Source organism: Crinia signifera, chromosome 8, assembly GCF_055691185.1.
Source record: "Crinia signifera chromosome 8, ASM5569118v1, whole genome shotgun sequence".
Classification (NCBI taxonomy): Eukaryota; Metazoa; Chordata; class Amphibia; order Anura; family Myobatrachidae; genus Crinia; species Crinia signifera.
The window spans coordinates 30,170,484-30,183,349 of record NC_139224.1 but is presented as its reverse complement, the minus strand read 5'-3'; the positions used below and the strand labels follow the sequence as shown (position 1 = coordinate 30,183,349).

At 44.2% G+C, this 12,866-nt stretch overlaps 1 protein-coding gene across 3 annotated transcripts in view; it reads left to right on the top strand.

Moving 5' to 3' along the window:
- The window catches only part of PTPRG (protein tyrosine phosphatase receptor type G), a 407,379-nt gene that overhangs the window by 338,275 nt on the left and 56,238 nt on the right, over positions 1-12,866 (top strand). For all 3 annotated transcript variants that reach the window (XM_083156071.1, XM_083156070.1, XM_083156072.1), the window contains one exon: positions 8,667-8,758. In XM_083156071.1, the coding sequence (XP_083012197.1) occupies positions 8,667-8,758 (92 nt within the window). The remainder of the gene's footprint in view (positions 1-8,666; positions 8,759-12,866) is intronic.

Here is a 12,866-nt window from a genome sequence, read left to right as displayed (position 1 = left end):
GGGTTCTGTTATATGGAGAAGTTATTGTAGGAGAGGATATTGCATCCGCGTGGCCTGTGCTCAGACTTGCATTTGGAAATTGAAGGTCTCACTTTGAAATGTTATTTGCTGTAATACAATGGGTGTGCGGCGCAGAAGTAGATGGACAACTTGTGCTGAATTAATCAGTCTTTGAGTCTTAAAGAATCTAAACCCCTATAGTCGGCAGCATAGCTTTATAAAACTAGATAGCAAAAGTTTATAAGGTCCCTACACACCACCCAATGGAGAAAAATGTTTATACTGTAGCGCATGAGACTGAAGTTGGGCCCCATAGCAACTGCACTATGGTAGTTACCCCCTCGCCTACAGTTGCCAGCTGTTGATCCTATGGGCTAGAGGAGAGTCTTAAGGTGCCCATACACTAGTAAGATTTATCTTCAGATCTGGCTGGTTGGAACAAAAACATGGTTATGGATGAGTGACAGGTTGTCAGTTTTCCAGCATTTCCAAGCAAATGGTCAACTGTCATTTGCTCTCATCCATAACCATGTTTTTGTTCCAACCAGCCAGATCTGAAGATAAATCTGCAGGTGTATGGCCACTTTTAATGCAAGTGGAAGGGCATTCCATAGGGAGCGGATCAGCAGACGTTGGGGGAAGGAGAAGCATTAGGGGTGGGAAAATGGAGTGTCAGGAGGAATAAAGTAACGAGAGAAAAGTGTAGAATCAGTGAGATTAAAGCATGGGTCTTCAAACTGTGGCCCTCCAAATGTGAAACTACAAATCCCAGCATGCCTTGCCACAGTTTTGCTATAAGGGAGTGTTAAAACTGTGGCAAGGCATGCTGGGATTTGTAGTTTCACAACATCTGGAGGGCCACAGTTTGAAGACCCATGGATTAAAGCATTACAATGTATGTTTATAGCATTTTGGAATTAGGTGAATCTGGTAACTTTTTCACTTGTCGCTTTGCACTGGCGATGTCTTTAACCGGTAGTCGTCCTTTTCTCTTGTTTGCTTCTGGTAACGGTGACTTTTGGCTGCTAGCACTCCCATTATGCTCTGACCAATGCGTTTCAAGTTTTTGGCACTGTTTTGCATGGATGGGTGAGTATAGATAGGCACCACCAATGTGGTTCACTGCTCAATACCTGAAGTTGTTTTCACACCAAGTGAAACCAAATGTTTGGATCATATTGTCACAGCCACTCAGCACACTTGTAGCGGTTAGCGGCAGTGGTCTGAGGGGCAGAGTTATTAAACTCGGAAGTAATAAAATGGCTGGTACTTTATCACCAGCCAATCAGCCTTTAACTGTCAAGCTAGAGTATGGATTCGAAAAATGACAGATTGGCTGGTGATAAAGTATTAGCCACTTTACCACTTCACCAAAATGAATAAATCTCATTGAGGATTTATTTTCAGTGTCAGTGGCAGTTGGTGAGCGTTTGTGGGAGGCTTGGTAATAGAGTATGTCGCAAGCACTTCCTGGGCGTGTCCCTTTGTTCTCAGTGGGACTGGTCCCAGTGTCTTAGTTGTGACGGACTTCATGAGCAACCATTAGAAGTCAGTCATTTCTGGAATCACCAGCTAGGCTAGTGGAACTAGAAAAAAATGGCCAGCCTTAATGGGTGGACATTTTATGTGGTAGACCTACAAAGGCTCTGACACTTGTGGTTGGAACAATAGCTGCTCATATTACACATCTGATGGTGAACTAGAACTTAATACGAGACTTAGGCCATAGACGTCTTCTGCATCTCTGAGGATACCTTGTCTGTGACGATTACATCATAAACTGGAAGTTTGAAATGTCTCTATGCCTGTGTACACATTAGAACAAGGGAGGCCAAACCGGTCCTCGAGATCTACCAACGGTCAACGTTTTCCAAATCACCTAGCTGGTGCACAGCTGTAGTCATTACTAACTGTCACATTTTCAAACCTGCTGCATTCATTCCTACTATAGATCCACAGGTGGCCTGATACACATGAACTGTTGGTAGATCTTGCGGACCGGTTTGGCCACCCCTGCATTAGAACGACCGGCCATTGAACCGATGGATGGGAGATTTCCCTTCAGTCCCGGTCCATGGCAGATTGCCAGTACACTTTAGGCAATTTAATGAACGATCTGTCGTTCCAATATAACAAATCGCCGAGCGATCATTCTAATAGGTTCCCAGCCTATGCTAGTCAGGTGTGCAGTCTCCTGTGTCCCAATTTTCTTCCAGTTTATAGAACGGTGCCTTCTAATTTCTCATCCATGTTCCTTCTGTGTTAAGTGAGGACATCCAGGTGCAGGATGATGCTTTCTCGGCAGAAAGTTGTTGATTGATAGTGCACCAGCGTCACCCCCCAACCCCCATCCCTCTTTCTCTCTATCAGTGGAAATACATAATCTATATTAATGCTGCCTGTGTGCATTAGCCCTTAATGTGTTACTTTGTATTCCATCAGCCAGCACACAGATTCTAGAGAATGTAGTGGTCTGTTCAAACCTTTACAAACAGGGCTGCAGACAGTACAACCAACGCCTGCACTACTCTATTACATCCAGGTTTAGAGGGAGAAAGTGTCGGCAATTGTATAATGGGAAGAGATGGAGAAACACCCTATGCTCGGAAAGTTTGCTCAAATTGACTGATGTAATGCTGCTTAGAACAAGGATAATGGTCATTCCCCTACTTAGTACAGAGGAGGCTCTGATAAGTTGACCCTAACCGTATAATAGCATTGTATTGTGGACCAATGCCTCAAAGCTCTGCGTTAACCAAATACATACATAAAATGCAAAATCATGCACTTGGGTCTCAGAAATCCAAACACTAAATATAGTATAAATGGCACTATAATGGAAACTACTGAGGAAGAGAGGGATCTAGGTGTCACTATTTCAGGGGACTTAAAAGCAGGTAGGCAATGTAATAAAGCAATGAAGGCAAGTCAGATGCTTGGTTGCATAGGGAGAGGTATCGGCAGTAGAAAGAAAGAAGTAATAATGCCTGAAAAAAGATTTTAGTTGCCACCTGCGCTCACTTGGAAATGCAGCTAGAAGATACACCACAAAGGGCTACCAACCCCCAATACAGATACACGTAACAATTTACAAGGGTGGATCTCCACAGCGCTTTTCTCAGGGTAGACGGTTCTTATCCAGGTGTTCACCAACACATGGGACAGAAGAGAAAATAATTTTTCGGTTAACACACAGACTGAAGTTTTGATTCAGTAGGGTGAAACAACCACCGCAACTCACCTAGATTGACTAGGAGATGTTCACATCAAGGTATCTTTAAACGTTTATACACCAAACTTATGGAAAGACACTCAAACCACTGTATAGGTCATTGGTACGACCTCACCTAGAGTATTGTGTTCAGTTCTGAAGGCCATATCTCCAGAAGGATATAAATACATTTGAGGCTGTACAAAGAAGAGCAACTAAAATGGTGCATGGCCTGCATCACAAAACATACCAGGAAAGACTAAAAGATCTTAATATGCATACTTTAGAGTAGAGAAGGGAAAGGGGGGACATGATAGAAACTTTCAAATATATCAAGGGTTTTAACCAGGTACAGGTGGGAGACATTCTTCACAGGAAGAGGAGCAACAGAACACGAGGACATGCACTGAAACTAGAGGGAGGAAGATTCAGGGGAAATGTGAGGAAGAATTACTTCACAGAAAGAGTAGTAGATAAGTGGAATAGCCTCCCATCAGAGGTGGTAGACACAAATACAGTAGTACAATTTAAACATGCTTGGGATAAGCATATTGATATCCTTACAAAAAAATAAGGATCAAATATGGTTTGAGGTAACATGTTTAAAAAAGGGGCAGACTAGATGGGCCAAGTGGTTCTTCTCTGCCGTCACATTCTAGGTTTCTATAGAACAAAATTGTAGATGCTACAATCTCCATTGTGAGCCATGTAAATAATACCTACTTACTTACAGAGCCTGAAAATGGACCTGGGGTCATAAATGTCCTAGGGCTTATTGGGACATATGTATTAAGCTTTAACAGGAGATATATCCAAGGGTGATAAGATGAGAGAAACGTCCAGCCAATCACCTGCTAACTGCCATGTTACAGGCTGTGTTTGAAAAAAGTCAGTAAGGAGCTGATTGGCTGGACATTTATCTCTCCTTATCACCCTTGCATTTATCTCTTGTTACGGCTTAATACATCTGCCCCATTGGGAGAAGCGTAAGTGCTGTGACCAGTGCTGCGGGGATGTGGCTGGCTAGTGGGTGTTGTGTAGGTGTGGCCAGTACAATGCAGACAAGACCATTGTCATGTGGGTGTGGCCAGTGTTGTGTGGGTGTGGCCAGTACAATGCGGACTAGGCCATTGTCAAAGAGCAGAGGCCTGGACTGGACACCCTACCTACTCACAATGTGATGTGCTACCTAGGTGAGACTTCGTACTGTAACACAGAAGCAGGATAGCAGGTGCACCATACACCATTACAATGTTCTATTATAATATATTCTATATAATCGTATTGGCCAACAACATCAACCTGCCCACTGCTTGTCAAGGTTACCTTGTCAGACCGGTCCCTAACATTATAGGGGTTCATCTCTGGGGTGCAAAGTGCCCCCAAACCGCCCCAGATCAAGGCCATTGTCATGTTTGTGTGGCCACTGGAATGTGGTTGGCCTATTTTAGTGTGGGAGCCTGGAGCTGGAGTTCCATCTGGGCATGCACTTACATACTGTAAGGTATTCAGCGTGTGAGAGTAACACCATGTTCTGCAAACCATACCGTACCCTTGGTGGTTAGTTCCACTTGTAAATGGAAATCTTTCCATTGAATTATATTGTCTTACACCATAGCAGTGTCTCTACAATGGTACGTCATAGTATATATGTGCAAGTGGCCGATTACATCTGCCATTGAGAATAGTCCGCTACCATTGTATATTTGCTTTGATTATAAATTTATTTAATGATGGCCTCCAACAAACCATACCTGCGTCCAAGGCCAGTAGGTAATTGGATAACCCTCTATGCCCCTTTTTTTTTTTTTTTTTTTTTACTTCCTTTCACTTATGGAGTGTCCAGTACTTTGAGATAAGAAATTAGAATTTAAGAAGGAGCGGGTAAATCGCTACTTAAGGAGCCCATACACGGTCCGTTGTGGACCGGCTCCGTTCTGTACTATGCGATGCGCGCTCCCGCGCATCACATAGTACGGTACAAAAAGTATGTGCTGCACATACTTTTTGTACTAGCTACACATCAGATCGCATTGCATGCACAAGGCATGCAATGTGTGCTATTTAAGTCCCGAACGGATCCATTAAACGGACCGTGTATGGGGACCTTTAGAACTTTGTTGCATCCAGGGCTGGCCGAAGCTGCTGTGGGGGGTACAGTGATGCAGGCAATCCCCCCCGCCACCACAGCGTTCCTGGTCCCTTTGCTCTGATGACAGGCACCGGGGGTGGGGGCTGCAGCCCTGTAGCCCTGTAGCCCATAGGTAAAAACCGCCACTGGTTGCATCTTTTCTGAAACCTCTTCCGCCTTGCTGTAATAAGTCGTGATAGAGCGGCCTAATGCCAGACTGCTTATGTCACTGCTAGCTGAGAGCGCGAACACCACTGAACGCATTTTATTGTTCATTCCTTCAGCCATGACCTTCACAGAACATTGAAACATTTGCTTTATTGTGAATTATTGTTGCTGTTTAGTGGAAATATTTGTTTAGCTGACATTATCTCTGTGTATTTCTCAGCGAGACTCCCTCCCCACCCCGCCAAAGACATTTTACTTTCCAAATTTACTGCAGTATTTTCTGTTGAGGCTGCATTAAATGGGAAATACGGAGGAGGCAGGACGTGACCGTACACAGATTCAGGTAGATTTATGGAACTGGCGTCTAGTACAGGTATTTGGAAACTTTGAGATTCTCACGGAGCAAGTTGGAGCCTCAAACTAATTCTAAATATTAATAAACCACTGAACCTATTGTTTTTTTTTACTCAAAGCAGCCCTCAGATAAGGGTCCTGATTCAGAGTTGATCAGCAAATTCGCAGATCGATCGACTGCGTATTTGTACTGTACGCATCGCACATGCGTGAACCCAAATAGCGTCAGACCTTGTGAATGGATCGTAAAAGCGATGTGTCCAGAGGTTGACCGACAGAAATCCAATGTTTGTTGGTGGAAACCTGGCATTTTCCGGGAGTGTCCGAAAAAATGCGGGCATGCGCAGGCGTTTTCAGGGAGGGGTGACGTCAGTGCTGGCCTCATTCAGTCTCACATTTGTTGAATGGGCAGATTTATGCAGATTTGCACAGACCTTTTGTAGCAGATTTTGGGCAGGATGTTCTAACGCCGGCCCCCTCCACCATCATTCGCCGGCGACCGCGTGCATACTAATCACATATGCACTAACGTATGCGATTAGTAACGCAGAGGACAGCTCTTAGGGTAAGAGCTGTCCTTTGCGAAGCGGGGCCATCCCTGGACTTCCGGGTCTGAGTCCACAGAGTGTCGGCGCCGGCCATGGTGGGGGGAATCCGTTCGTTTTCTCACACAGCGCTGCAGAGAGAAGCCAGTAGGCTTCTATAGGGTGTCGCCAGCAAAGGTGGTCGATTCTCTCCACAATGGCGCCCCAACGGAGGAGCTTTACTGCCAACGTAAATGCGGTAAAAACTCAGATGGAGTTTTTACCGCATATTCGGTTTAGCGCATTCCACCCTTTGGCTGTTCCTCACCCAGTTTTAAGCCTCCATACACAGCCGTTTCAGATCATGACTGTGTTTCGACCTACATATGAAAATGATGATCCTTATCACCAGTTTGGTATGATTGGTTAATTATACACCTGACTATAATCCTACAAAGTCCCTGACGCTGCGCGGATACCTAGGAAAATTGATGCTGTTTTAAAGTCGAAGGATGGTCCCACCAAATTGTGACTTGATTCCGCTTTCTCATTCTCTGTTCATTCAGATGACATTCCACCTATTCATAAAGATAAACCAATAACACTCCTATTACTGAAAGCGTTCCCACGTCGCAGCATTTCTCCCGCACCCGCCTAAAACTTTTGCACCGTACTGTACATGTGTCATTTTTCTCTCTCCGCGTGACCTGCCGAGAGCGGTTCTTTAACCCTTTCATGTCTGATGGTTTCGTAGTCAAATGGTCAAAACACAGGAGCGATGGACCCAGCGGCGGCTAAGTGGCCATACTGTGTATATGTATATTATACCCTGACATACATAAATTATGATCAATGTCTCCCCAGGTGCTTTAGAGCAGCTCATTAGTCGGGGCAGAGAGGAGGATCCCTCGGCATGGGAAAAGGTCCATTGTTACGGACCGCACGCTGACAAGGAGAGACCCCCCCCTCCCCTCCTCCTCCCAATATTCTAGTCACAATAGCTCACACAGAACTGGCTCATTAAATATTCAGCTCCGGCCCCTGGCTGCTCAGCAGTGAGCAGTGACGCTGATCTGCCCAGCCTCATTCAACTTCACCATGCACAAGCTGCTGGGAGCTCTCAATGCTTTGCTGCTTAGTGCCTTGTCTGTGATGAACAGCCTGTGCTCTCTGCTGTGCTTTAAGTACAGGTAAATGACTGCTGCGTTTTCCTAGCTCGTCGCTGTGTGTTTGTGGTGTGGGGCCTGTTTCACAGACCATTGCCAAAAGGCCCCGACAGAGACCCTTGTGTTGTGATGCTGTCGCTGTGTTTTAGCAGCTGTCGGGTGGGGGCAAACATGTGCCCAGGGTCCCTTTGATGTGCATCAGGGTGCGTTTTGTGTTACAGCATGTCAAATCAGCTCATGGATTGTTTGCATGAATGGGAGTGACCCTATGACCTTTTTTTTGGGTGGGGGGGGCAGTAAGGGTAATAGGTATAGCTAAGTAATAATACATGAAAATGCAACTTTTAAAAAAAACGGCCATTAAGCTGTTAGAGATGTTTGTTGCGCTGTGTGTTAAGATGCAAAAGTTTTTCACGGAGTCACATGTTTGGGGATTTTTTTTATAACTGGCGCTGATCAGGCATCGTGGGAACCGAGGGAATACGCTGATCGGAACCATGGGTGAGTTGTACTAATCATTGGAGAGAGATAAAGTACCTGTTAGCATCTAACTGTCACAATACATGCTGCATTTAAAAAATGACAGTTAGGAGAAGAGGGGTAGATGTATGAATCAGTGATACAGGAGCAGAAGTGAGCCAGGGGAGAAGTGACCCATGACAACCAATCAGCTGCTCTGTATAATTTTATATTATGCAAATGATAGACGTTCCTTCAGTGCTGATTGGTTGTCATCTGCAACTTTTCCACTGGCTCACTTCTCCTTTATCACTGCTTCATACATCTGCCCCTTAGTGACTGGCACTTTATCTCCTTCCATTTTATCTCTCAAAGGGTGAGATGTACTGAGCCTTAAAAATGGATAAAATGGAGAGTGATAACCAACCAATCAGCTCCTACCTGTCATTTTTTAAAACCCGGCTTGTGACATGGCAGCTAGGAGCTGATTGGCTGGTTGTTTACCACTCTCCATTTTATTACTTTTCAAGCTTAGTACATCTGGCCCAGTGTCTTTATATAGGAGTTAGAGGAGTCAGTGGCAGCTTGGCTCCGTGTGTGACTGTACCATTAATATCAAGTTGTTAATAATGGTCTCCTCTTCTTTTGTACAGGAAGTGCTTTCAAACTGCCCATTTCTATGTGGATGACAGCAGCTCGCCAAGAGTCGTCCCCAATGACAACATACCCATCATCCCCATTCCAGGTACAGTAGATAAAAGGCCTATGCCGGAAAGTATTATCCACACAGCGGAGGAAGCCATATTGTTAGCGGAACCAGTACAGTTACACAAGTCTCCAGTGTAGTCATCATTATCGATATTGGTCCCTCCCACAAAATGGCTGCCTCCGTGGTCTATGATGGTACAGTTAACATATTGCTTTGTGTTGTGGTGTTACGCCTGGTATAAAAAATGTGTCTACGGGGGGAAATGGCTCCATAATACAGTGCTGCACACTTACGATAATCCTATCTCCTCCTTCAATGCAACCACCTGCCCAATCCTATTTTCCAGATGAGCTGTGTCTGTCACTTAGAACATGCATCACTTCATGTCAATCCCATCATTTCTCCCCCTTGATCTTTGCCGGTGAATTAAGTTGCTTAGTACCTCGACTACAGAGGGATTGGAGCCACAAAGACCCGTCTCATACAGATCTGGGGGCATTTCATGATGAAATATCATCCTGTATGTGCAGACAGGTCTCATAACATTGTACGGAGGCTTCCCCGGTTGGTGCAGAAATTAGTGCGGGAGAGAAAAGGTTCTAAACAGACGTAATAAAGGATCTTAAGATGCAAATCAAAGCAGGTTACAGAAACACTGATGTTACTGCAGATGTCTCCTGGCATATACTGTAATAATTGTCCATAGTCCAGCTGGGTACACATTATACCACGGTGTCAAGATACAATGTGGCAGATGTATTAAGCCGGGCGAAGAGATAAACTGGAGATAAAATGGAAGGAGATAACGCACCAGCCAATCAGCTGTGTTTGAAATATGACAGTTGGGAGTTGATTGGCTGGTGCTTTAACTCCTTCCACTTTATCTCCAGTTTATCTCTTCGCCAGGCTTAATACATCTGCCCCAATGTCACAAGCTATTTCCCTTGAACTGCCTAGAACTCCTGGACAAACGATATAGTATTGGTAGAATTCAGTGGCCACATCCCGGAGTATGGCTGTCGTTGGCAATATAGTCTGGATTGTGTTGCATGTACATACTACAGAGGGGAGTGCATGTCGTTGACGATATAGTGCGCACACATTAGCTGATATGCACAAAAATATCGTTAACGTGCATATCGTTAACAATAATCGCCTAATGTTTACCCAGCTTCAGGTTATTGTACTTAATGTGGATCTCGAGACCTACTTCATCATCAAACCTAGCCGTCTCTCACCCTGGGAGAGTGTTACTAAGCCCTGAAAAGTGGTCAAATGGACCTGTGGTGGCAGTAAGGAGCTGATTGTTTATCTCCACCATATCACTGTTTAAGCTTAGAACATCTGACTCATTTACTCTGTTACATGCTCGCTGTCTACCCCATCTGTGTCATCCCTGCCCCTCCCGCTCAGAATGTGAGCAGGGCCCTCTATCCTTATGTGCTTTTCCTTCCTTCCTCGGTTTCTGCTACCGCGTTTCCCCGATAATAAGACACTGTCTTATTTTTTTTTCTTGAACAAAAAACACCATAGGGCTTATTTTAGGGGTAGGGCTTATTTTAATGAACATTGACAGCAAATGTCAAGAAACATGCCCCCAGTCCTTCTTGATACAGGTAAACATACCCCAGTACTCCTTAATAAACATGCCCCCAGTCCTCCATTATATAAGCAAACATGCCCCCAGTCCTCCATTATACCGGTAAACATGCCCCCAGTCCTCCTTACAGTAATAAACATGTCCCCAGTCCTCCGTGATAAAGGTAAACATGCCCCAGTACTCCATTAAGTCTCAATAATGTCCAGCTCTTCTTTGCTGTGACACAGTTCCGTTCTGCAGCCGCGTTATGTGCGCAGTGACGTACCGCACCGCAATGCATCCATGGGAATAGAAGCGGCTTCAGAAGAAGCCTGTGCTTTTACCTACACAACGGAGGTGAGGGGGGTTAGGGGTGGTGAGTGGGGGATCAGGGGGGTTTAGCAGGTGTAGAATCTATTGTCTGAACGCCAGATAATGAAATTTTACTAGGGCTTATTTTCGGGGTAGGGCTTATTTAGGACCAGTGTCCAAAATCAAGGGTAGGGCTTATTTTCGGGGTAGGTCTTATTATCGGGGAAACACGGTACCCTGATGCTCATGTCCACAGATGTGTATATACTTTGCACTTGTCCTATATTGCCTTATATCTATTAGTGTATAACCAGCTTTAGAGTATATCTACAGACGGACCGGGCAGCGTGTTCTCCATACACGCTGCCCAATCCCTCGGGACCGGCGTCCCAAATGAGTGGGCACATTTGCATCCGCCTGCCCACTAAGCTGTCAATTACCGGCGGCTAACGGCAAGGCTGTATGGACGGTCGGCGGATCGGCCGTACACACAGCAAGATCTTTAGATATATCGGGCATAGGATTTGGTGCACAGCTGACTCCATATACCTGTGAACGTCGACGTTCAGATATATCGCTCGTACGCAGCTTAAGTCGCTATTTGTGAGGCTTTGCGGAACCATAAATAAACAACAATGATGTTTTCTGCTCTCTGAACCGATGTTTCGATGTGGCAAGTTCATTTTTGTCAATAGTGATATTCTTTAAAGGTAAATTACATAATTAGGGTAATCCAATTAGTCTTAATTGCACGTGTCACCATTTATTAATTTTCTACATGTTCACTGTATGCAACAGTAAAGTAATTAAAAGATTACCATATATACTCCAGTACAAGCCTACTTTTTCAGAACATTTTTTATGCTGAAAAAGCCCCCCTCGGCTTATACTCGAGTGAGGGTCCCACTTGAGTCAATAAGTTTTCCCAGTTTTTTTTGTTGTAAAATTAGGTGCCTCGGCTTATATTCGGGTCGACTTATACTCGAGTATATATGGTAGACAAAAATTCCTTATGGACGCCATCATAGTGCGTAGTTTAGGATTCCCTAGAACAGTCCAGTAGGTGACCATTTCCGTTATTGTAAAATCTGTACAGACGCCACTCATAAAACCTTTGTGTACCACGGCCTGTGTCGGCAGTCTGAGAAAGGGGCGGTTTATTTTATTTTTTTAAATTTTGAAGACCAATTTTTGTCTGAGTAAACTGGTTATAAATACTTGCTGGTACAATACCCTCCTCACATCATATTGCTAACTATAGAGGGGAACTGGTAATTACATGGTGCTGTGTGAATCAGTGACAGTGTTTTGACTCCCCACTGTAATTAAAATTCTCTCCACTGTTCTCAATGACTAATCAATGTCGGCAGCTGTTATTGATTCAAGTCTCTCCTTCCTCCTTTGTCTGTGTAATCGTACCTTGGCAACCCCTAAATTCACTGGGAAAAGGGAACGTTTCGGAAATGGTAAATAAAAACCCAAAACCCGCTCCAGAACTTCAGTCATAGCCCTGAATAACCCACACAATAAGGAGCGCTGTCTTGTCAAGTGCGTGCTTTGTCTGAGGCTTAAAGTCAAGATTCAAATGTCTATTTGCTGTATTATTCGGCTTAATATAGTCTATACTGCGACTTCATTAGTGGGAATTAATATTTAATGATGTTTAAATATTGCTGCTGTGTAGCCACAAAGGATCAAAAAGAAACTCATTTCCATCCCATGACTTATTTAAAAGGAATTTATTAATTGCTTAAGTTTCACACCGAGCACCACAATAAGCATACATTTGGCTTACAAATTGGAACGTGGTGTAGTAAATGTTTACACCTGCCAAAGCAGAACTATATCAGCAGAGACCAGTGGTAAATAGGCTTACTTGTGCTCGCATTTAAGTGAACATTTAACTGTAAAGATGGGGGCTGGCACTGAATAATGACATTGACCCAGACTTAAAAATTTGATGCAGGGTTCCTGTAGAAACATCGTTTGCATGGGTCAAAAAGCCAAAGTTGAAAAGCTGGACGTATTCAGTTACTTGCTTGATGGTCTACACAAGTTTTTTGGGGGTTTTTTGCCGTCATTTGGATTTTAAGCGGTTCGACATATAAAATAGACACCTTAAAGTAAAAAAAAAACAACCTGTTGCCCATTTCCATGTCGTCCTTTTCAACGTGTCCAACTTTTGTACCCAATGACCTTTTCAGGATTATACATTTCACTAGGGATACCAATCCCTGGGCATTTTTTCAATAC